A 25,924-nucleotide genomic window follows, 5' to 3' on the forward strand; every position below is an offset into this window, starting at 1 on the left:
CACATCCAGCATCTTGCCTCCTCTGACTTGCTGGGATAAGCCAGGAAGGGTGTTTGTTGGGGAGGGGGTTGCTTTCCTCATTTCTGCCAGTGTGCCCTGTGCGTGTCAGTCCAATATCTTAAAACAACACATGCAAGGCTTTGCTACAGCCAATTACCCAGCTCTTGGCACGGGAACTGAAAAACATCTTCGGAGAACAATAAAGAGAGCTTGGCTTGTTGTGCGTGCTGTCAGTAAGTGCTGACAGATTGTTATTTTTAATGAATATACAGCACTTGAATGGCCCATCAAGAGGTATTTGAGCAAACATTGCTCCTTTGTTCAGAGCATTAATTTCCAATGTAACAGCCAGATATCTTGCAAAGAAATTGCCATCAAGCACTGTTAAGGAAAAAGCAAAATCAGTTTATCCACTTGCTTTCCTATTGTCCACTGCGTCCTCTTTGCAGCAACTATGCAAAGTCATTAGAATATAATAACACCAGGCGATACACTCTCTTAATTACAAACCTGACGTCTGAAGACATTTGATTATACATCATTTCCTGTGTTGATTCTGTCAAGCAGACATTTCACCTCTTATCTACCTCACCTATCAACATAATTTCACACTGTATATGAAATCCCTGTCAAAAACAAAACGATAAATCAGCCTAATCACCTTTATCTGAAACACAATGGCCCTGTTGTAAGTAAAACGCCTCTTTTAAAATACAGGCCAGCCACAGCAATGACAGGTTATAGCACCATCTCATACTGCAACACAATGCCTCAGCATACAGCATGAAGGCGCTCTGAGAATAGCGCCAGGCATTACAATGGGGAATCATCTTTCATGACAATTCATGGCGAAGGAAAAATGCAGTGACGGCATCTAGGTGAAAAACAGCAAGACGCCATTCGAACACAGCATGTAAACACTGAATTCCCGGGCATGTGTATTGACAAATCAGTCAACAAAAAGGTGTCAGAGCACGGTGAAAAGGGATTTTCCTTATCATTGTCTGGCCTTCCATTTGCCACATAGAGCTCACAGGGAGCCGCCATTACTCAAACGCACATTAGTCATTAAAGGAAAATAGCAGAGTTATTACACTTCTCTTATCATTACTCTGCTGCTACTACAACCACCCAGCTAGATTAACATTCGATGGACAGGGTGTGTCATTGGATATGTGACTCAAAGTAATTTTACCCACTGCTGCTCGTGAGATCCCATTCAAATTGAAACACTATAAAACAGCCTGACCTCCTCTGACCCCTGAACTAACCAGATAATGTGGATTTAAAAATGACATTTATATATATATATATAAAAAGGGGGTAACAACCCTGCTGATAATGTGGAATAAAAGAACACCACAAATGCTCTGTTTTAAGACACACTAAATTATCCTCTTGGTTGAAACTTAAGAATTCGCTTTCAAAAAAAAAAAAAAAACATGAACCAAACATTAGAGTGCTTTTCTGACTGAGCTGTGCTTAACCAGTAATCAACATATAGCCTGTAATGGCAGACCTCTGTAACCTAACTTTGCAAGTTTACAGTCTAAGTGGTAGTTTAAGCTTTTGGTGGCAGGAGAAGCCGCCAAAACATCACATGTGCTATATGCTAAAAAGGGGATCAAGGTGTCGACTTAATCCCAAGTGATTTGATGCAGGATTTAAAAGGTCTAAGAAAACAGCATTCCTCACAAAACATTTGCGATCACACAGGTGTATGTACGTGTTTTCTTATCCAACCCTGTTAGTAAACCATAGTGTGTGACAGACTGACGTGATGTGTGTCTGAACTGTTTCTCAGTTCAGTGACCCATCTCGACAGTCATCAGGAGGCCACAACTGAGCAGACGGACCAGTGGTGTATTGTTAGGTTCACTAAATGTTGGGCTGTTTACTGTCATTAAACATAATGTGGTGTTAAGCGTTATCTGTTTTACAACGCAATGCTGCCAGGATATCATAAAGTTCATTAAAGATCTCCTGACACTCAGCATGATAGTCTGGCACTCTGACAAGTTGAAGAAACGCAGGCTTTCTTGTCAACACTGAATTATGTTCTTTCAGCGGGCTGAAAATAGCTTGGCAATTATGCAGCAAAACAAATGTTTCTCACTCATTTGATCATCCAGCGTAGTGTATATTCATTAGTTAGTCCACAATTGTGCAGGGCTATGAAGCCTGCAAGGCACAAGAAAGTGACTGAGTCAGGAGTGAGTCACAAGCACTCAATAAAAATAAATCACTAGCTTTTAATGGCTCTGCTTTTGTAAGTTACAGATATTAGAATGAACAAAAAGCGTTTTGGGAATCTCATTTAAAAGACATTATGAATGATTTCTATAGCCAAAGAATGTCAGTTGATTTTCCTCTATGTACTATTTTCAAACTTACAATTCATGAGAACTTAAACTGAGCTTGAAAAATCGCAAAGATCCCACTTTACTGATAAAATGAATAAGTCAGCAAATATCACTATCCTTGTGCCTTATGTAATCACTACTACACCACTACTTGAACTACTCAGCCTGCCAGAGGTGAAGTGTTGATGCCAATTCTGCTGATTACAATTGTTGACAAATGTCTCAAATGAAGATTTTACAAGCCTTGCAGCTTAGTTTTTTAAGGTCAGCACGAGTGTGCCGTTATCCAGTGATACCTTTGTGTAAAACCAGCCCAAAACACACTCGTACATACTCCAAAACTGTGAGCTTAATAACAATAATTGAGCAAAAGTCAAGCAGACAAAGACAGCAAGTTAGCTTCGCCAGCTAACGTTTCCATGAGCTAATGACAATAGCTGAATGGGCTCAGGCTACTCCCTGGAACAGAGGCACTACACTGGGTAATTCAAAATGGGAAAACGCTTGCTATATGGCAGTGTGAGCCTCCGTGCACGTTAAAATCACAAAGCGTTTAATAAAATGAAGCCATGTTGTGTGTGTTGCATGTGCTCTGTGCAAACCGGTGTCAACGAGCTATTTGTATCCAGACGTTACACTGCTCCTTGCTGGCATTCCCAATCAGTGCTAGTCACTGGCGCTAGCCGCTAACGTTAGTTCATGGTAACCAGCAACAGTGAGGGGCAAACAAATCTATCAGCTAACTAGCTAGCTGATGCTAATAGGCAAATTAGCCAAATGGCTAGCAAGCAAGGGTGTACGTTAACAGTCCAACGTTTCCAAACTATTCCTTCATATCTGTCATTTCTTGCTCGTTTGCCGATGAACGTCAAAGGCAATTAAGACGGCTGGTTGAAGCTCACGCACTTACCTTAAAGAGCTTGATCTACAACATCTGTGATTTGTTTGATGAGAGACTGCAACAACAAACAATAGCAGCAGCAGCAGCAGCAGCAGCAGGGGCAATTAGCCAACGTTAGTTAGCCAAGTGTCGCCACTACACAGAGCAGCGGTGTGCAGTGCCACCTGTATGTCTTCTCTTATGGAGCTATAACGGAACGGACCACGTTTGATACAATGCTGTCATAAATGATGGACTTGAGCATAAAGAGGGAGTAATCGTTGCCGAAATGCTCAGACTAGTGTGTGTGAGGGGCACTCAGCATGACAGCATCCTTCTTCATCTTGGGGTGAGAACAGTTGGGGGTTCTCAAAGTTCAACCGGTAAAATATCGTCACCCACTGGCCAAAACTGGGAACATCCACAGAGAAGGAGGCAGAGTGAGAGTCCTCCCGGTGTCTGCACTGAGCCTTCACCCTTTAAACCTGTGACACTGTCAGACTCTTTGAACTGTCACTGAGCCCAGAAGAAACTGAGAATAGAATAGAATAGAACTCCTCTTGGTAGATTTGGGGAACTGCAGTATTGAATATTCAGTAAATGACACACAGATTTTTTTATTTTTTATTTTTTTCATTGTAAGGCACACAACAGAATTTGAAATCCAACAATATTCAGTCACAGAATATATTACATTAAAAAAAGGGACAAAAAACACCTGACAGAATAGAATAGAACACCCAATCATTGCAGAATTGAACAAAAATAATGGTGTATGGTATAAGAATAACATATTTTGAGGAGAATGACTGACAATTAAATAGGATAGAAAAGAAGACAATATAATTCCTCTTGGTAAGATTTGAGGGAATTGCAGTATTAACTGTTTATTAGTAGTAGTATTTCTTACACTATAAGGCATACTACAGAATTGGAAATCTATCAGTATTTTAGTCCAGAATATACAAGAAAAAAAAACCCTGACAGAATAGAATAGATTTTAAGACTTTACACAACAAATCACAGCAGACCTGAACAGAAAATAAGAGCATACAGTCACAGAATACCATAATTAGAAAAGAATAACATGACAGTGGAATAGAGCAGAATAGAATAGAATACCTGTTGGGAGATTTGAGTAAATTGCACCTTTTTGAAGTTAATAAATAAGAAACAATGTATGTGTATTATGTACAGGGGTCCACAAATAAGACAAAATAGTTACAAATGTAGAGGCAAAGTTTAGTCATGGAATAGAATAGAATAGAAGTTTTATAAGAAAGTAGCAGAAACAGTGTTTTATGCCATTTTGTTGGTCCATGCATAACATATATTTAGGTTATTCAAGGTCAGCAGTTGGGTTTTGTCCTTTTTTTTAATCATTGTTCATTGGGAAGGAGTGTGCACATGCAGGTGCAGTGGAAACACTGGCTAGTACATATTGAACTGTTTGTTTTTGTCAAACTGTTCATGTTTGAATAAGTCTTGCCATGTAATGTAAGTCATGACAGGTGCAGTGCTTAAACCCTCTAATAGGAGTAGAATTATTGACAGGCGCACAGGGATTGGACAGTATGTTTGATTAATTAGTTCTTCTGTTAAACTAAGCTGCAGTCAAAGCCAGAAGTCTATTTATGCCTCATAAAATACACAATCTGTGTCTTCTCTGCGATTGAGGAATAAGTTATTTTGGTGTTTAAATCGAGACAAATTGTATTGTTTAGTTCAAATGAAATGGTTTAACCTCTCCTCCTTTTCTTCACCTGGAGCTGTCTTAAGTTCGGCCTGCTACAAAAGTCAAATAAGTGTCAGTTTGATGCTGATTTTAGGAGACAAACTGGTGTCACTTTCATCGACTTTATATTTCTATTGTTATGTCTACAGAAAATTTATGAAACATGCCAACAAGTTTTGATGAAGCCCAATAAAGTAATCTTTCAAGGCCACTGTGGTTGGGATTTAAACACTTAGACGGCTGCTATGTTCCTATTCACAAGGAACGTGTCTGTGAAGTGTACTGCAGGGATTTGACCACTGGATGGCGCAGGTCTCAAAGAAAACAAATAAAGCATTGCAGTCTCTATGATCCACGGTCATATCAGTCCACAAGTCAGCCAGATTTACTTTCTTAGTGTTATGAAGTTTCTGTGAAAACATCATTGTTAGTGTGAGGACGATGTGTTGCTAAATGAACCTTGCAGCGGCTGATAACCACAGGATGTTTATGGATTCTGTAATATATGTTTGGTAGTTTCTTTGTACCGGTGATTTGTAATACATCTCCTTGGTGATGGCTAAACAATGGAGGCAGGTTCAGACAGGGCTCACACTAAGTGAATCGGTGTGGCACAGACCCAGCTGGCAATCCCCCCGGCACCATACAACTGGTGAATAGACCCTCATTTATCTTGGCAAGGCTCAGTACAAAAAGAGCTTGCATAGGGCTCCTGGATTCTTTTACCCACAGGGACAGAAATGGCGTCCCAGAGCTCTGAGCTCATGTTTCTGCCTCTCGGTGGCACTCAGATTACATCAAACACTTCACACAGACGGGAGCCGTTACTGAGGAGGAGGCCCTTTGCTGCAAATACTCTCACTTCATCGACAAGAAAGCTATGAATCCTAAACGATTTGTGATTATAACCTTGATTAATTTTGTAGTAAACATTATGAGCTGAAGGAAGAAAATAGCACTAAACTGGAAATTCAAAAACCATCTCTCTCTCTGTGTTCTTTGTTTTCTCCCCTGGGTCTCTGTTAATGATTTCAATTAGAAAACTTTGAATTGATATGGGAATTGTTACACTATGAGATTAAAAGTGGAACACACAACTGAAGCTCAGCTCCTGAAGACGTGGATGAACAGAAACCACGAAACATTTCAAACTATATTGTTTATTACACATTTCTGCCAACGCTTACAGCAACACAAGACCTTGTCAGATGCGGCACATTGTACATACAGTACTGTCAACGATGCTCGAGGCACTACAGTTACAGTAGCTCAAATACTCAGTAGAGGACCAAGAATCACTACAACTCACAAGAAGCGAAACAAAAATCTCTCTCACAGTTACACGGACACAAACATAGGGACCAACACTATTCAGGAGCTAAAGCATAGTTTGAGGGTGAGCTGAACTGTGGCTGTCCTGGGACACACTGCAGCTTCTCCACGCCACAGACCACAGACTTGGACCTTGGATTTCAGCGTTGTTCGCTCTATCTTCTCTCCGGACAGGGCAGGCGACCTAGCGTGGCGTATATGTGTGGGGTTATTTATGAGCAATGAACACACAGAGGCCCAAGGAGCAAGACAAGCTCAAATTGGGTGTCTGAAGTTCTGGCCGGCAAAGCGGGCCTTGTCGCCAAGTTCCTCTTCAATCCTGGAAGAGAGTGATGACAGTTTGTTGAATTGGATGGATCTGCAGCCTTTGCAATAATACGGTCGATAAGGTTCAATGTCAAGCTTTTATTTGGCCAGTAGAAATAGATTTTGGACAGGACTCACCTGAGCAGCTGGTTGTACTTGGCCAAGCGCTCAGATCGGCAAGGTGCGCCCGTCTTGATCTAGGAAAGGAATTAAATGACATATAAGAATCAATTTGTAATGTAAAAAGCTGCACCCCTGCACAATTTGAATAGTGAGCTCGAAAAGTATCAACAACATTACTGACATCATGCCAATAAATGTCAAAATAAAAATTAAAAACTACCTGTCCAGTGCAGAGACCGACCACCAGGTCAGCGATGAAGGTGTCCTCTGTCTCTCCAGAGCGATGGCTGACCATCACACCCCAGCCGTTGCTCTGGGCCATCTTGCAGCTAAAAGAAAGAGACACACAAAAGGCCTATTAACCAACTTACACACACATATGATAACTTGTATAGTGTGATCGCACTGCTCTGTTGTGGACGCTTACGCCTGCAGGGACTCTGTGACGGAGCCGATCTGGTTGACTTTAAGCAGCAGGCAGTTGCAGGCCTTTTCGGCCACAGCCTTAGAGATGCGTTTAGGGTTGGTGACTGTGAGGTCATCGCCCACCACCTGGATGCTGGTGCTGGCTGTGAAATTGGTCCACGCCTGCCAGTCATCCTGGTCAAAGGGGTCCTCAATGGACACAACTGAAGAAGGAGACAAGACATCAGCATGGTTTAAGAAACCAATGGTCAAAAGTCATTGAATAGAAACAATACACCTGCAATTAACTTAATTTTCTGGCCACTTGGGGGCAGCTGAAACAAGCTGCCAAATGTTCCACTGTGTTCAGGAGCTAGCTGCTAACTTTGTAATGTGAACCAAAACAATGGACACACAGCTCTGTTAATACTATATCGAATATCTGCATTGGACAATGTGATGTGTGGACATGTCCTCACATGTACAAATGATGCATACAGTTGTGCATTCTGGGTACAGAGATACAGGATGTAAAATTCCTTATCTTGTCAACTCACAATTTCTGTAAAATCAAATCAGTTGACTCAGCTGAGCTATTTGAGTACGTCCTTCATGCCTTTTTCTTGTTATACTTAATGACTCTCTATAAAATGATGGAAACTTTGGATCTGTGGGATCATAAGAGGTTGAGGGCTGTGAAAATGACAAATTAAATGTTAAAAACCCACCAGGGTAATCTTTGACAAAGCTCTTGTAGAGGTCAGCCAGCTTGTCAGGGGAGATGTAACGGCTGGGGTCGTCAGGAGACTTGAAGTCCAGGTCGTACTTGCCACCCTTGTAGAACTCGGAGGCAGCCACGTCCATGCCAATAACAATCTTGTCAGTGTAGCCGGCCTTGGCGATGGCGTTCTTCAGCAGCTCCAGAGCTGAGACAAAAACAACACACTACAGTAACAACGTGACAAGAGATGTTGCTTATAAAACATTAACTTTTCCTAAACGAGTCACCACTGAGGACTCTGCTCCACTGGGGCATCTGCCATATCAGCACCTTGGCCTGACACTGGAGTCAAAGGCTGGCAGTCAGTGCCTTCAGCACTGAGTTGGGGCCTTAATTTAGAAACCATATGTCAGCCCAAGAGTGACATGATAAGTGAAGTATTTCCCTGGGAGGTCTAAGAATGTACTGCTTTCAAGACACTCCCTTGAGACCAGCTGAGGCACACAGGAACAACTTTCGATGGTCAACTCTTCTCGACAAATGTCCTAAAATAGCCAGTAATGTACTCAGCTGGATCTCCACTCTCTTGGTTTATAATGAAACTCCTTCCTGTGAAACAGTGTTAAGGCTCTCATTTCATGTTTCCTCTCACCTTCCTTGTTCTCCAGGATGTTGGGGGCGAAGCCTCCCTCGTCTCCTACATTAGTGGCGTCCTTGCCGTATTTCTCCTTGATGACATTCTTCAGGTTGTGGTAGACCTCAGCACCAATACGCATGGCCTCCTTGAAGCTGCTGGCTCCCACAGGCAGGATCATGAACTCCTGCATGGCCAGCTTGTTGCCTGCATGTGAGCCGCCATTGATGACATTGAAAGCCTGAAAGGAAGCAGAGAATCTGCTTTCAGCCTAATGCGATCATGATCTAGCATTAATGGTACATATCTGTTCGGACTGTGAGAATTGACTTAGGTTATAGCACTATCATGCTCACAGGGACAGGGAGGATGACTTCAGGGTTGCCAGCGAGGTCAGCAATGTGGCGGTAAAGGGGAACGCCCTTCTCTGCTGCACCAGCCTTGCACACAGCCAGGGAGACGCCGAGGATGGCATTAGCACCAAACTTAGCTAAGGGAGGGTAGACACAAATATGTCAATATATTGTTTTTATTATAATAAATTGTGTGTAGTTCTTTGAACACTGCATTAATAACTGTCTTCTGATCCATACATTTCATCGAGTATTTTCTGGGCTAGTTGGGCAAAAATCAATAATGCATGATCAGGAATTATTAAGGCTTTTAAAAATCACAGCATCGATGTTGATACTGATATTGTCAAGTCAGTGAGAGTACACGAAGCAGCCTCTTACACTTGTTTTCTGTGCCATCCATGTCCAGCATCAGCTTGTCGATCTTGGTCTGATCCACAACGCTCACATCCTGAATTAGGCATAACATGACATGTTATCAAGTAAATTTGGAAATCAAAGATTGACGAGGTTTAATTCTAACTCGTTAGCTCAGAGGAACACACCAGGTTAAAACGGCCACAGCATCTCAGAATTATACCAATAAAGCTCTGCTAATGCAACTTTTTTCTCGATACTTCAGATACATAATGCAATGATTGTTTACAGAACATAATTTTTATAAATGCAAAGTTCAAAAACCAATGAGGTTAATGTAAAATAGAAGGAAAAACACATGACTGCTCAACATGTCAGTTTTATGCAATTTCTTTTACTACATTGTGTTAAATCACACAGTTAGTCATTCAGAAACTTTCACTACTGCTCCCACTGTTACGAATATTTTCATGTAATCACTTTGTATTGAATTTTCAAGATACCTAAATAATGAATTCAGGAAACCGATCAATTAATTTGAGGCTTTTGAAACGAGCACACAGCAATATCAGTCAAACAATAAATGGTCCTACCTTGTTAACCAGTGCAGGTGCAATTGTTTTATTGATATGCTCAACAGCTTTTGAGACACCTGCAAGGGACAAGCAGACCATGACTGACCCATACAGAAGAAGACCATGCAGAACAGGCCAGACAGATGACCACAGAGCCCCTCATCCAATCTTTTGTGGATGTGTAAGTATTTCTGATGGGGAAGATACGATTGAGCCATCTGTCATTGTGCCCTTTATTTGTTTGTTCTTTCCAAATCTGTTAGTGCCTGTCAAGGTTAGTTTGCAAAGGCAAACCCATTCTTCATGCTGCAGCGCACATTGGTATGTAAAAGAGTCATCCTGTTAGTGCACACTTTATTTACCTGGTTACACAATGCAGGAGCCAAGAATTCATTTACATATTTAACTGCCCTTTTGACTCCTGACAGGAGGAAGAAAGACGGAGGAATCAGAAATGAAGAAGGAAGACACGGTGTGTGTAGTAAAGTAGTGTTGAAACGACATGAAGGATAGCAACAGAATAGAAATAACCAGCAAGTTTAGAGGGAGAGTCAGTGGAGACACTTTACCTTTGCCCATGTAGCGTGTTTTGTCATTGTCACGGAGCTCCAGAGCCTCATAGATGCCTGTGGAAGCACCGCTGGGCACTGCAGCTCTGAAAAGACCTTGGAGACACATAGGACGTTTTGTAACTGTCACTTCCTGAAGTGCTGTGTCATGCACTGACTGCAGTTTGATACATGTTGAAATGGAATTTTACCATTTCAGCCATTGCCACCAATCAAAATGTGTGAATTTAAACTATGTGATATTTATACAGCAGAGAAATCGGAATACATAAATATGTCTGTTGGAGCGTTAAGTTCAGGGGGAGCTGCTTGGTATTCAAGTAGTAAGAGCAAGTAAAAGGCACTGGGGCTGCTACAGTAACACACATTATTATTCTGTCCAGACAGAGAGACACAAAGCACGTGTGGAGGAAGTTGTACTGGCTGTGCGGCAGAAGGCTGTGATGTAACAGGGAACGACAGAATGGCAACTGAGCATGAGCAGTGCATCCGTGGAAGGAGACCAAGCCACACCCATATATAAAGAGGATGGCCATTTTGGATTCAGTCAAGTGAAGAGAGATTGGGGATGGGCAAAAATCCATTCAGTTTGCTCAGTGGACTGGCAGGGGTGGTATGAGTGTGGGGGATTTAAGGCTTAGGACAAGAGGACAGAGACGCTGTCTCGGCCATGAGCTCAGGCTTAACAAATCATCTGCATCAAGTCATCACCTGGCTGCAGCTGGTCGTACTAACAACAGTCCATCCAGCCAGAAACGGAGATGTCGTGCCATCACATCATGCCTTATCAACATTTTATCTGCATGAAAAGCATGGCCCCTTCAAAAGCAGTGCAATTTACTGACCTAATTGAGAAGGCGTTTCCAAAGATGTATGACATGAGCACATTCAGAAGTACATACAGTTACATACATTTTCATTTGTGCCAATAACCCCTCTATGCAGAGCATGTAACAGTAACACTGAGTGTAAATGTCAAAGCTGCTGAAGTTACATCGCTCTGACAACAAGCATCATAGGCTTTCTAGTATGCCTGTGACCGAGAGGCAAGCTGGTTACATAACACAGCAAAACACACTACAGTAACTCTGACACACATGCTCTGGGTGCAGGACACTCGCTTTGGTCTAATGATGCCAAAACAGGCCTGGCTGGCTTAAAAGGGGGGAGAAAAAAACGGTGCTATTTACAGTAAACTGGAGCAACCATCTCATTGTAATGGAAAGATGACAGGGCTGCAGAATGGCACAGTCGATTTCCGGCCAGTGTGTTCAAGGCAGTGCAGCCTTTTCCACTCACTTCCACGTCAATGGTCATTCAGGTTACTTCATTAACATTCTCAGGACATTTCATTGGGTTGAGCCCTTCCTTTGTTTGAGCTCTCAGAACAGAAGAGCTTGCCAAAACACTTCAATCGCAGTCAGGCCATTAGTTAATTGAATAAACGGTCAAACATTGTGGGGTTTAGGTGCTTTATGCTCAGCAGCTTCATTACATAATCTATCATACAATTAGGTGAGGGAAGTGTACTGTTGATTTAGTTTACCCCAAATCTCTACCTTGCATGCAATATCAAGGATTCAACTCAACTCAGGTTTACTAGAGGTACCTACTGTAAGAGCGATCTGTGCTCCCAGACAGGAACCATTACAGTAACAGAGTGCTGTACAGGCAGTGTGATATTACAGCAGCTATTTTCACACATCCACCATCTGATCTGATCTACTCTGGGCCCGGAGCTGGCAACAATGTAGGGCAACAGAGAGGCCACACTGGCTTGACCATCTTAATGCACAACTCGCCTAGTTCACAAGCCAGCTAACTGGGCACATACACAAAAAAATGTATGAAATGTTGCTTCCAATATGATCTTCTTTGGGCAGCATTACACACAATGGGCAATAATCTGATGTTTTAAATGATGTTTCTAAACTCATGCAGTACTTTAAATCATATATATCAGCCATACAGTACCTTTCTTGGTGTACAGGTCAACCTCCACAGTGGGGTTGCCACGGGAGTCAAAGATTTCACGGGCGTGGATCTTCAGGATGGACATGGTTCTGGATCTGCGGACGAAACGACAGAAGAGACATCAGTATAACGCTGTTCCACAGGCCGAGCTGACAGATGGCGGCCACCCTTCATCGATACTTACTGAATTAAAGCTTCGAGCCAAAACAGTGAGTCTGCAAAAACCTGAATACTCAATGACACATGCGGGGAAAAACGTAATCTAATTTATAGCCGCGGTTTGGATAGAATAAATTCTCTAATTGAAAACACTGTATAGCCGTGTACACCTCCTGAGCCAACTGCTGTGGACAGTCAGGACAGCAGAGATATATTAGCTACAGAAAGGTGTGGCTTATGCAGCAAAAAAAATCTTTTTCTCAAAGTCCATTCAGTTGACTTAATAGGTCAGACTGCAAAACCAGCATTGCAAAATGCTTGCAAAACTGGGTTGAGAGCACTACTGTCAAACAGTTAAGTAAGAACTACTGATAACAGCAGTGAAAAGTCACTATAAGTAACAATGACTTGTCATAGCACCCGTTTGGTATCTTTTTGTCTGAATTACACTGCACTGATACGGGTTATAGGCCTGAGCCGTGGTCTAATCTCATGGAGCTTTTGTTATCTCTCCAAATTCCAGTCATGGAGGTCAGAGACAGTTTTAAACCAGACAGTGTGGCCACAATGCCTGCTGCACTATTGATTCTCACTTGTTTTATCTAACTTGCCCTGAATCCATGCACTAACTTGCTCATCTACCCACTCCGAATGCATGAGTGAGCTCTGAGTACAGTCTGCAAAGCTAAGCTTGAGTGCACCTACAGCACAACCAAATGGAAAATCCTCTGCCCGTACAAGTCAGTGTGGAAAGTTGCCACTGGCTGCAGCCGAGAGGCAAAATCACTCAAACACACATATATACAGTTGTTTAGCTATATGGAAATATGTTACAGTTTACTGGGGTTGGGTATTGAACCACAATACTTTTTCGATACCGACTCGAACGTGTCCCTGGCACTGAGTATTGGAAACTTGTGAGCTGGCGAAGTTTACATTGAACGTGCGGTCAGATTCTTCATCTTGTTTGATAATCTTTGATGAAATAGTTTCAAAATGATGTTTGTGTCTAGGCAGCAAAAGAAATTTGGCTTCTTTTGTTAAAATTGAAACAAGGATTTTATAGAAAAACGCGTTAATATTTCTCAAAGTAAGTTATCCAAAAAGCTACAAAATGGCATTATTAATGAAACTCTGACATTTCAGCTGATAACCATCCCGACTGAGCCGGTAACAGAAACAACATGAGCCCAGAAATATATATATGATAACTGGATGCATATCCATATGCAATCACCCAGTTTTTGAGATCAAACACTAAACATTTTGGGGTTTTGGGCTGTTTGCCATACCAAAAAAAAAAAGCTATTGAAGAAACACCAAAGAATTCACTGATTGAAGGAGAAAGTGATTGGCAGGTTCATCAGTAATGAAAATAAATGTTAGTTGCAGCCTGAACATATAGCACATTAACTATAGGTCTATCGTGATTGGACATACTCTACAGTAAGTTTCTGTCCCTTCATTCCTTTTGTTCCTTTCTCCTTTTTGCTGCCAGATTGTTGCAAAGGTGTAGAGCAAGGAGGTGAGCTGAGAGCACAAAATGGCACCCACAGATAAATAAATAATTTAGGATTGATACCTGATACGTGTGTACGCATGATAGTTTGGCTTAGTCCTCACTTAGGCTACATTACAGCCCGGCAGCAAGCCATGTCTGTGTGTTACTAATCAATGTCATTATTACTAATAAAAACTACACCTTTAATACTGCCATAATAAACTTACGAGCCACTAACTGAGTGGCGTGTTCAAAGAACAGGTCTCTTCTGGAGGTTGCGCAGAGAAATGGCTGAAAATCACAGGAAAAGACACACTGGAGCTTGTGTAATGTTTCTACATACAGTAATTTTCCTACAATCGGAGGACACACCCCCACGTCTGCTGCAAGCAACTGGTAGCTAAAACACAGTCTGAGCTGCAGCGTGTGCAGCCTGAGACAGGCCCTGACATAACGTTACCTCCACTTCCTTTAAGGCTCCGGACAGAAAAAGACAGTAAATGGAAAAGACCGCTGGAAGTTGGACTTGCAACTTGACGCCCCTTCCCCGCACACCCTGCAGCTCTAAATGTGGTGACATCTCGCCAGCTGACGGCCTGGTTTAAAAATAGACGGTGGGCTACAAACTACTGCATCCTACAAGCCACAAACACATCAACCGAGGAACTACGTGGCGTTTCTAAAAACCGGGAATATAAACAAAGTGTACGTCAAAGCAAGGACAAGACTTTGAAGATACCGTCGAAGATGTGGAACACCACGTACACATTTAGAAAAAAGTACTTTATATTAACACACACTATCACAGAATAGGCTCTTTAAATCGTAATAGCTGCTGTCCCAACAGATATTAGCACATAAAAGCAGAAATAACGACGGCAAAGTTACCTTTCCGGCCTAACTGTGTGCAAGGACGGTGCTGTCTCTCTCTCGTGCGGGCAGGCAGGGAAGGCGCTCGTGACGCTTCGGGCTGGATGATAAGTGGACGAAATCAGGAAGGAACGAGGCAACAGAGCAACGCCATTGGCTGGGACTGACTCACGAGGCAGACGAGTGCGAGGAGGGATGCACGTTCACCATCAGGAGTCGAAATGACTTTACATCCCAAGTGAGGAAGAGGAGGGTGCGTTTTTTTTTTTGTTTTTTTTTAATCTCAGCAAAAACTCGACTTTTAAGAATTACAGAATATACACAAAGGGAGAGAGCAGTAGTCTTTACATTTGAGGTGAATTGTGGGAAATGTAGTATTTTCTTTCGTGTGAAGATGAAAGAAGCGGAATGCGGGAAGATGACGCATTATGAGTACGTGCAGAGGGGCAGGCAGGGAGCTCGGATGCAGTGGTTCCTTCTCGGTCACATGTCACTTGTGGTCACGTTTTTGGCACCGACTTTTCTTTCCCATCACGAATTTCACTGAAGACTGTAGGTGTCTCATAAGAGCAGAAAGCATCGATGTGGTGACTTGCAGTCCAAAATATGTCTAGACGTCTTCAGTCAAAACTGGAAAAACTAAAAAAAATGAAAAGAAGCTGTTTCAGCAGCATGTCAATAATTATTCCGCATGTTCCGTTCCAGTCATGTAAATTAATGATTAAACGTGTACTTTTCGACCTCTAGAGTAAGCTTATTTAAAATGCTTTTACTTAATATCAGTGATAATATTCAGACCTGTGCTTTGTTTGCGCGTTCATTCATTCAAAGTGTTTCTATGTGTATTCTTGTCACTTCAGAGTATGAACAACATGTAGAATGGCATGAGGATTTGCACTGAAAGGGTAACTGCATGTGGAGACTGCGGTAATGAATCACTGGATGAATGAATAGTGGGTTTCCCCTCGACACATCGGACGTCTCACGGATGTCTTGCAGCTGCGCAGTGCAGTGAGTGCAGCATCCATGGCTGCTGGAGCCACAGTGAGATGAAAGCCTGCTGCAGTGACCTTGAGACTGTCAGTGTTAAATCCAACTGCGCCATCTGCTGCTCAGATGCTCTCAGTAAAAGGTCACTGCAACAAGTGCCTCCAGCAGACGTGTCCAAGTTTAATGATCAACATGAGGAGAGAGGAATTTATTGACTCAGTGGAATTATCCAATAAGCCCACAAATGCTCAGTCAAGAACAACCTTAAAAACCCGTCAAAAACGTTTTCTCTGTTCCATGTAAGTGTATATAAAATACTTGGGGTCTTTTCATCATTGGCCAGGCTAGAATATTTTTTTTAGGTGCAGGTAATGGTTACATTATTAATTGATAGTAAAAACAAGTTTTAGCTGCTCTCCAAGACAAAACGTTTATTTTCTTCCACAGGAGACATTTTGACTTATCATAGCAGGAAAAGCACAGGCCTTACTGATAACAGTGTCTCAGTCAGACATGACAATGAACAATACTGGGACCTTGAAACTCAAGTAGTTAAATGGAACTCAGCCATCATTACTTTTTTTTATTGACATCTGTGCTTTTCCTACTGTGACATGTCCCCTGTGAAAAAGGCCTGTGATGGAGTAAAAAGGTGAAACTGCTCATGCTGCATTTGGAGGCATAAATTGTGGCCAAGACTCATTCATTTTAGGGAACAATCACTAATTCATCGTATGAAATTCACCCTGATACCTGCTGCACTCTGTACATTCCATTTATGGGCAGATGATTTTGGAGGCGCTGGCAGAAATCCACGCTCTTATCCAGCAGCTTTGCAGGGAACTAGACCACAAATTGACTCTCACATAACTGCACATTCTTGCCTCTCCTACAGCTCATTTCAGCAGGAAATTTGGAACGCTACACTCCGAGTGCCTATATTCATTAGACTGTTTCCATCAGTCCATTTAAAGTATTTTCCCATAACCAGAGCATCAACCTTCTCTGAAGCTAAATCAAAATGTCAGGCAGCCTGGGTGAAGGTGATGAGAGGCCAAGCCAAAGTGAAAGCTGGTTTGCTGATTTGCTGGCATTTCATCTGCTGCAGAAGAATTGGCTAATCATGACTGCCTCCCCCTGTGCCCCCTGACCCCAACAAACACCCAGTAAAATCTAGGTGCAAGTCAAACATATGGATGTATACTATTCAGACCATTCATGTCAGCCTGCAACATTAAATTCTTCAGAGGAAGCCTTTTCATACACATGCACGTGCAGCTGTGCAAGCAGGGTGTTCCTGGACAGAGTCTCCGTGCTCAGCAGACCCTGGTTAAAACCAGCAAATAAAGATTTCAGACCTGTAAATTCTTTCTGTGTGTATTCTGATCCAGATGACTCAACCAACAGCCAGTATTTTTTTCATGCATACAAAGGGGCCACTATGAATGACCAGATAATAATTTTTATACACACAGCCATATGATCTGCAACTTCCCCAGTGAGCTGAGTTTGCATGATTTGTGTGGTAGGTTAATGTCTGGAAGGAAAATTCTTATTATCACGACTGACAGAAATTAAATGACAACGTTACTCATTTGCTACTTCATCACAGCAGCTTAAATAAAGCCATATTACACACAGTTTCAGCTGCAGCATTAGAGCCATTTGTTACACACACAAAAAGTATGTGATTTGGATTTATTTAACTCAAGTCTTTGCAGCCTCCTCACTCTTGGACCTTGTTGGTGCAGAAAAATGAACCACACTGACATATGTACACGTACCAAAAGTAACAAATACTCCAGCTCGTCAGTCCACTTATGCTTAATCATATTATCACCTTAATGTGAGTAAAATTACCTGGTTACATTTGCAATAAGACTCACTTTGGTTGGAAGTAAATGACAAGACAAGGAAAGGTGAAATTCTATAAGGTAAGATCAGATAAGGTAGGCTTCAGATGGGATCAGCACCATGCAAATGTCAAAAGCAGCACAGAATTACAAAAAATGCTTCAACAGTGTAGCTTAAACAATATTTTTTAGAATGTGCAACAGAGAACAGAGGCACAATGTCAAATTTACAGGCAGTGAATACAAAACACGTAGTGTAATGTCAGAAATAACGACCCAGGATTCAACTTCAAGACAGATTATGACATGAACGTACCAAAGCATGGAGAATACAAACACTGCACTTGGATGAGGGTGTTTCGGGTCAGCAGGCATAAAGTGTCAAGACAGTCGGTAACCACAAAATAAAAAAAGAACAAACAACTGATAGTGACAGATACTGATGTGCTGCAGATAAAAGAACTGCGGCAAAAACAGTTCACAGTTTATTTGGGCTGCCAGAGGTGAAAAGAAACAAACTCACAGTAATGACCAATATGTGTTGGCATGTCTGTATGCACTTGCTGGTATTTCATTTCATCAGTATTTTCAGTTTTAATAATTGTCTAGATTCTTTTGTCAATGTGATATAGGTTTGATGTTTTCTGTTAACTGTTGGTTACCTGTTACGTTATAACTGTTATGTTAACATCACACCTGACAGTCCCCCCGGTCCCAAAGTGTCCCCACATCTCACTGTGGAGCAGAGCAAACTGCAGTCAGGCCACAGGTCCACATTGTGATGGCTGGTGGAAGCTAACTGCATTGGCATCACAAATCATCACAACTAGCTAATTATATTTTAGGATTCTGAACTTGTTTCCCCACAGAGGACTGTGAGAAGTTGGAGGGAGAGACCTTCAGCATTGTAAATTCTCATGTGACTGATGTGCAAGAAGACGCTGTAAAGGTCAAATTTAGCATCCCTGTGGTGAGGCGTCATATCCGGGGAATTAACCTGTTGTTAATTTTATCCCATAAGAGAGCGAGAAACATCTAGTTGATTGACTTTCTAATGACAGAATCAAGCTTTGCTTATTGTTGAACTGTTTTATGATCACAGGACTCTGTATATACAGTCTGCAGTTGAATCATATATGTCAAGCTCACCATATGTGGGCTTTAAATTACTAGGCTTGCTCTTGGCTGGTATAATTACATCATTAAAGTCCCCAAGACCTTAAAAACTATGATTGTCCTCAAGGCAAAGATAAACCTAGTGATTTAGTGAGGAAGAAGACAGCTTCTTTTCATTTCTAAGTGCTGGTGTATGCAAGCCGAGCACTGAGGGGCATCAAATCTGCGGCGTCTTAATGATCTCAGACTTTGTGCATGTGGAAAACACACTCCTGTCACTTCCCCCGTGAAGGTCAGTTGTGTTTTCTCCACCTGGGCTTGTTTAAAGCAGTTTTTATCAGCCTCCAGGTGTTGATAGCCAAACACAAAAACAACTGGTATCAATCAAGTACAGGCTGCAGAGAGGCTGTGCCTCCAGTCCACAGAGGAAGGACGTGAGGGAACAATGAGAGTCTTAAATCAAGGTGAGTCCTTTGATCACTTTGTAATTCAATCAGTTCTTTGCACACAAATGGACACACACCTCTAAGAGATTTTTATTACTATATTCATGAAGAATCACTTTGAATAGATTCATTCTTTAACTCCAAACTTACTTTACCCCAGACTTCAGTTTTAACCTCAGCGCACAAGCCAAGTTCCAATCTTCAGCTATCTCAAACATACAGTGAGTTTAATTCACATTTTAACCCTAAATTAAAGAAATAGTTAAAGATTTTGGGGAAATCAACTTCCTTTTTTTTCTTTTGTTTTTTCCTGCTAAGAGTTAGATGAAGAGAGATACCACTCTCATGTCTGCACAGTAAATACAAAGGGACAGCCAGTTAGCTTAGCTTAGCACAAAGACTGGGGCAAACAGCTAGCATGGCTCTGGCTAAACATAACAAATCTGCCAACCAGCACTTGTAAAGCTTACACATAAATACATTTTTCTCTTGTTTAAGTCTCCGAACACCCTCACTGTGGAAGATACTCACAGCCAAGAAATAGCATGCCACACAAACCCCTGGAAATCTGCAATGTGTCTTCAACAAACAACATCCAGTGCATTAATTAATGAGGTCTTTCTGGTTTTTATACTAAGCTCAGGTAACCAGACAGACATGACTCAGTCAGTTCTCAGCAAGAAAGCATACTTCCCAAAATGTTGAATTATTCCCTTGCTGACCTAGATTTTAATCCTCTCATGAAAAACTTCTTTCACTTTCCCTTATTTATGCATGTCCCTGAAAGAACCCTTGCTCCTCCTTGGAAAACTGCACCCCAGAGTTGAACAGCTTAACAGGATCAGGTGTTGGACATGTTGGGACTAGTGTGCATCAACAGGTGAAACATGTCATGCTATCCTATTATGTACAGCCGCTGTTTCTCCTGACGTTTTATTCACAGGTGTGTTTGCATCTGTTTTGTTTTGTTTTGTTTTTTTTGTGAGTGTTTTTTTTTTTTCAGAATGACTTGCAGTTTTACCAACTAAATGGCAACAGCTTGAAGCAGAGTTTCCTGTGCAGGCTGACACATTCTGTTCAACTTCCCAAATACGTTTTTCAGCAGCTGCTCGTAAGGTTGCAAGAAAGTAAAACTGAAGTATAGTATGAAGTGTAAGTTGTTAGATACTGAGGGATGACTGTGATGCTGCACAGAAAGGCAACAAGATAAGTTTTGGTCTTCATCTCCTTCATATTTGATGATGTTCCAAAGTCAAATAAGAGACTTCTTTGCTGAAGTGATTACCTGCAGCCTTCATTGTGCAATAAGAATAGTACAACCTGCAGGCAGTAGTACCCTTTTCACAGATTCAGAGGGAAACTCAACTCAACCCTAATTTAAATACACATGTCACATAGAAGACTCAGACAGTCGGTGAGAGCTGCTTTGCTTTCCTGTCACCGTGGGGCCGCTGGGAAGAGCTCTGGGCGTTTTCAGCAGAGGTTTCAACACCTCCTTTCATTCGCTGTTTAAATCCAGAGAGAAAATCTTAGAGTTGTCAGTGTCCTGCGTGAAGGAGCACTGAGACGCAGCGATGGAGTTTTCCTCTGTGGTTGCCTCCGCTGTTTTGGTCTGTGTTGTCACCGCTGGGATTCCTCATGATGGAATACACTGGACTTACACAGGTAGGCTTTGTTTAAGGAGTTTAGAATTTAGTATGAATGGATAAAAAAATGCCGAATTTAAACACCACAAGTGGCTGAATTGAATTGGACTTTAAGATGTTTGATGCGTAAAATGCGCGCGGCAGCATACCCAGTGCGTGTTTGTTTTGGTATAATACTAAGAAGCAGCAAACAGAATGCCTGTAGTCCAATTTGTTGAAGTATTAATAGGCTGTGATTATAATTCGACATACACCCGAGGCATTTGGGCACTGGCTCTCCTGGGTGGCGCGCTGCATTGGCCAAATACCTCTGATAACCGCTGACAGACGGTGGTTACATCAAGAGCTCGTGAAGACAGTCATAGGAATAAATGATTAGGTGTATACAGCGCGGCGGTAGAAAATAATTGGGGATTGAATGCTATAGGGAAATACAATATCCAGTTGAGCAAGCCCTGTGCGTGCCAGGATAACCAACAACATGTGACCTGTTTTAATTCTCCACAAACAATGGTTAATTTCTTAAAACAGTCACTCCTCAAATTCATTCATCTCAGTCCAATAGATTTTTCACTCAGTGGGAGTTTTTCCAATGTCGCAATAGTTTTCGGTCCCTGATTTTGTTCACACAGAGGGAGCTTTGGACCAGATGCACTGGCCGACCAAGTACCCTGCGTGTGGTGGTAAGAAGCAGTCCCCGATTGACATCCAGCGGCGCAACGTGAGACACAACCCAGACATGTTACAGCTGGAGCTGAGCGGTTATGATGCTCAGAGAGGGAATTTCCTCATGTCCAACAACGGGCATACTGGTAAGAGAAGCCAGCATGAAAGCAGTGTATACTCAATACTAACTCACTGTTAAAGCACCACAACAAACGTTTACGTGCCTGCTGGCAGGACCATTGTCACATTTTTTGAAACGATATTTACTCATTGATTTCTTCATGGTGTAAAATTCAGCGAACGCACTCTTAAAATTTTCTCCAGTTGTGTAATCCATTACAACATCAAGTCTGCACATTTTTCCCCAGAGCACCAAAGTTGTTGTATGGTATTTCATTCTTGTCAGTGACACAAGTTCCACAAGAGTTATTGCAGTACTTATGTGTGATGGATTTATACAACTCATACAAGTGTGTAATTAGATTTTCCTCATATAAATAAATGGAAACCAACGGCTGTGTGTTTTCAATGTAACAGTAATATATGGATATCTTCGTGTTTCCATCAGTTCAAATTGACCTGCCTCCCACTATGATGATCACCAAGGGTCTCCCAGGAAAATACACAGCTGTCCAGATGCACCTGCACTGGGGTGGCTGGGACCTGGAGGCCAGCGGAGCAGAGCACACCATAGACGGCATCCGCTACATGGCAGAGGTTGGCTTAAAAAACACTGAATTCAATAATTTCAAAATTCAGGTTTGCCTTGATGAAGCAAGGCGGGGTTGAAAAGGAACTATGCAACACAAGCTGGTGCACCACTGCACTGATGGCGACACACAATGCAGGGATCCTCGTTATATTAAAGCCTGTAATCAAACAGACCTGTGCTGCTATTAAATGCTCAAATGAACATGAGTTACAGTTAAGTACAAACACTGCATTTATACATGACACTGGCTCAGTTCACTCCCACAGCGCAGAGCAGTGAATTATCATAACAGATCATCCAAAGTATGTCATGCTAGTATTGCATCAGCAAGGAAACCAGAACTATACAACTTTTCATTTGAAAGCTGATCCTCGCCCTCTCCTTTGACTCTGTTTCTGAGCTGCCTTCATGCAAATGTATTCGACAGAGGCCTTTATTTTCTATCTTGTCGCTGCCCATAAACCAGCTTTGATTTCCCGGATCTTTAACTTATGTTATTTTGTGTTATTTGATTATGTGCTGATTACTCACGAGTTTTCCATTTGAGAAGCAGGTCATTGGACATATTTTGGCACCTAACCTGCTCTGCATTTCCACCTTGTCTTTCAGCTCCATGTTGTCCATTACAATTCTGACAAGTACAAGAGCTTTACTGAAGCCAGAGATAAGCCAGACGGGCTGGCAGTGCTGGCGTTTTTCTATGATGTACGTAAGTCGCACACACTTTTGTTCCCTTTCCTCTATGTTCTGCTTTTTCTGACCAACAGGTTGTTCAACATCTATACAGGATGTCGGCTCTATTTCTGATATATGACCATCGCTTCTACTGTAGGAAGTTTAAAAAAGGGCTTTGTAGTGAAATTCCCCACTGTTCTTTGAAGTGTATGATACTTTGTTTTTCGGTCATCCTGCTCGATTCAAAGGCTCTTTGAAAGCAATCTGCATGACGACATATTGAATGAGTGCTTGTTTCCAGAGGAATGCTCTGGATCTCAGGCAGTCAGTAGCTCTCAGCTGGTAGGTCATCGCTGCAGCAACAACACTGCTGACACCCACTACGATAGCAGCACAGAGCGGCTGAGAGTTAGAAAAACTCTTTTACAAACAAATGAGTCATTGACATGGAAGTTTAAAGGATATACTGGTTTATTACAATCTGGGTCTTATTTTCATAGTTGTTGCCATCATTCCTTAAGAGAAAGATGAGATTGTATTTATCAAGTTTAATATAGTATAGTTTAATAATATTTGCATGTACTTAATGCGGTCATGAGTGTTTTGTTCTATTGTGTCAACCTTGTCGAGTCACCCACTCTGTTACATTCTGTCTTGTGTCACTAATAATAATCTGCTTTTTAATTAAATGACACGATGCAATGAAGGGTAGTTGTTCCACGGCATCTTCTTGTACTTGCAATAAAAAAAAGGCAGCTCTAAAGCATGAAGGTGGCAGAGCTGATGTTAGCACCATTGTCAGTGACAGTTCTTGTTCTGACTGAGCCTTTAAGCTTCAGGTTTCACATGACTTTGGTTTCCTTTCAGGACGGGCATTTTGAGAACACCTACTACAGCGATTTCATCTCCAACCTGGACAAAATCAAGTATGCAGGTGGGTCACTGCACACAGAAACGGACTGTGCTTGAGTTGAGCATTTGAGTCTGACGTGATTGTAATGTGATCCTGTCAGGTCAGTCCATGAACATCTCGAACATCGACGTGCGTTCTATGCTCCCCGAGAACATCAACCACTTCTTCAGATACCAGGGCTCCCTCACCACTCCACCCTGCTACGAGAGCATCCTCTGGACCGTGTTTGATACACCCATCACTCTCTCACACAACCAGGTGCGGCAGACGGGAAAGCCTTTGTTCCAAAACAGAACTAGTCTGTTTGTAATGTACAGTTGATAGAAAAGTAAAGGTTTCAACTATTCTGTCATCTATGGAACCTTACTGTCACTATTTTAAGGACACCATCTTATTTTGAATACTGTGTGGTGCAACGTCATGGTCCTCTCTTACTGTCGAGTTCAGATCAGGAAGCTGGAGAGTACTCTGATGGACATTGACAACAAGACCCTGTGGAATGACTACCGCATCGCTCAGCCTCTCAACGACCGTGTGGTGGAGTCTTCTTTCCTGCCGCGCCTCGGGAAAGGAAGTGTGTAACGTGTTGTGACAGTGTGATTACACAACAGGGCAATATCATTTATTCCTCAGAATTGACATGGAGCTCAACCAAGCCCTGAGTCTAACCACCTTTTGTCTTTTTAGCATTTTGTCGGCAGGATGAAATTGAATCCAAGCTGCTGAAGATTGAGGGGCTGATAACGTCTCTTGGAAAGCACATACATACAGGTGAGTGAGCTGTTAGTAATGAAAACTGTTAAAGATGGCTGGATGTGAAATAAAAGTGCCCATAATTACTCTGCAGTCATTCTTATTTTTTCCCTGAAGGTGGACTTCGCAACTCAAGGCCGAGCAAATATGGTAAGCCTTATGTTTTCCTCCTGATTGGATTTGAGCTGTGATTTGTGACTGTGGATCATTAAATGTAGATGATGAGGTTATTTCTGGCTCTCCAGTCTGATTCCATTTTTTTCCTTCTTCAGAACCTCGTGGTCTGTTTCCTCTGGTGCTCGACTTCCAGGAGAAAAATTCTGGTAGTTATGCTTTGGCCCGGCTCAGCCATCCCATGGACCTGAACTCCTTCACAGTATGCATGCATGTCATGCCTCAGGTTGAGGGGATCCACACCGTCATCTCCTACTCCAGTAACGGCAATGACAACGAGTTGATGATCTCCATCGGCCAAGACAGAGACGCAAGAGAGGTGGGCCTCTGGATTGGCAACGAGTTTGTCAACCTGCCGCACAACTTCAGGTCCCATGACTGGGCCAACTACTGCATCACCTGGTCGTCCCACACCGGCGGCGCAGAGCTGTGGATCAATGGCATGGTGGGGGAGCAGCGGTACCTGAGAAGCGGCTACACAATCAGCCCCGGGGGGGTGTTCATCCTGGGCAAAGACCAAGATGGTTTACTGGGCATCTCGAACGCAGACGCCTTTGTGGGTAAGATGACCGATGTCAACGTGTGGGACTATGTGCTGACCACAGCAGACATCCGGGACCAGATGTCATGTGAGAGGAACAGCACCGCAGTGGGGAATGTGTTCAGCTGGGGAAGCACCAAACTTAGTCTGTACGGGGGGGTGCAGCTGGACAGTCAGTACAGATGCTCCTGAAGAGGCTCAGCTGCTTCTGTTTGCATGAGCTTTATGATTCTGCAATAAACCAAAATAGCAGTGACGATGGAGGGAATTTAAAATGTGTTTGGCATGTGTATGAAGGATAAAATGTCTTTCAGGAAACTGTAAGTCAATATTTAATGCAAACTGTATCTTATGGCTTCATACACGTATTGTATCCATATCTTTGCTTCATTAATAAAGGCTTACAAGTGACTTGTTGGTTTGTTTAATGATTCAAGCACCCATTCACACCTCTCGCGCCAGTATATATATAGCCATATACAAAACACACAAAACGAGATTGTGTAAAGATGCATTGTAAAATAAAAAAAGAGGCTAAATTAAACCACTTCCAGTCCATTACAATACCCCCCACAGGGAAGA

General features: G+C 42.2%; 3 protein-coding genes across 3 annotated transcripts in view; 1 reads left to right on the plus strand and 2 right to left on the minus strand.

Moving 5' to 3' along the window:
- The window catches only part of rerea (arginine-glutamic acid dipeptide (RE) repeats a), a 122,902-nt gene extending 119,383 nt beyond the window's left edge, over positions 1-3,519 (minus strand). The window contains exon 1 of the mRNA XM_076741256.1: positions 3,274-3,519. The gene's annotated coding sequence lies outside the window, so the exon portion shown is untranslated. The remainder of the gene's footprint in view (positions 1-3,273) is intronic.
- Positions 3,520-6,122: 2,603 nt separating this feature from the next.
- Positions 6,123-15,262, minus strand: eno1a (enolase 1a, (alpha)). The gene is made up of 12 exons (XM_076740605.1): positions 14,876-15,262; positions 12,328-12,422; positions 10,354-10,449; positions 9,803-9,861; positions 9,234-9,303; positions 8,856-8,989; positions 8,518-8,740; positions 7,873-8,070; positions 7,167-7,368; positions 6,960-7,068; positions 6,755-6,813; positions 6,123-6,629 (listed from the first exon to the last, which is right to left on the minus strand). Exons 2-12 carry the CDS (start codon positions 12,410-12,412, stop codon positions 6,566-6,568), a joined length of 1,299 nt encoding a protein of 432 aa, XP_076596720.1. The 5' UTR covers positions 12,413-12,422; positions 14,876-15,262; the 3' UTR covers positions 6,123-6,565.
- Positions 15,263-20,656: 5,394 nt separating this feature from the next.
- ca6 (carbonic anhydrase VI) lies at positions 20,657-25,752 on the plus strand. Its single transcript, XM_076739936.1, has 10 exons — positions 20,657-20,927; positions 21,541-21,720; positions 22,143-22,291; positions 22,896-22,991; positions 23,829-23,895; positions 23,975-24,132; positions 24,322-24,448; positions 24,562-24,645; positions 24,745-24,777; positions 24,900-25,752. The coding sequence occupies exons 1-10, from the start codon at positions 20,837-20,839 to the stop codon at positions 25,532-25,534; spliced, it is 1,620 nt and encodes a 539-aa protein (XP_076596051.1). The 5' UTR covers positions 20,657-20,836; the 3' UTR covers positions 25,535-25,752.
- The last annotated feature ends 172 nt before the right edge of the window (positions 25,753-25,924 follow it).

This window comes from Chaetodon auriga, chromosome 10 (assembly GCF_051107435.1).
Source record: "Chaetodon auriga isolate fChaAug3 chromosome 10, fChaAug3.hap1, whole genome shotgun sequence".
Classification (NCBI taxonomy): domain Eukaryota; kingdom Metazoa; phylum Chordata; class Actinopteri; order Chaetodontiformes; family Chaetodontidae; genus Chaetodon; species Chaetodon auriga.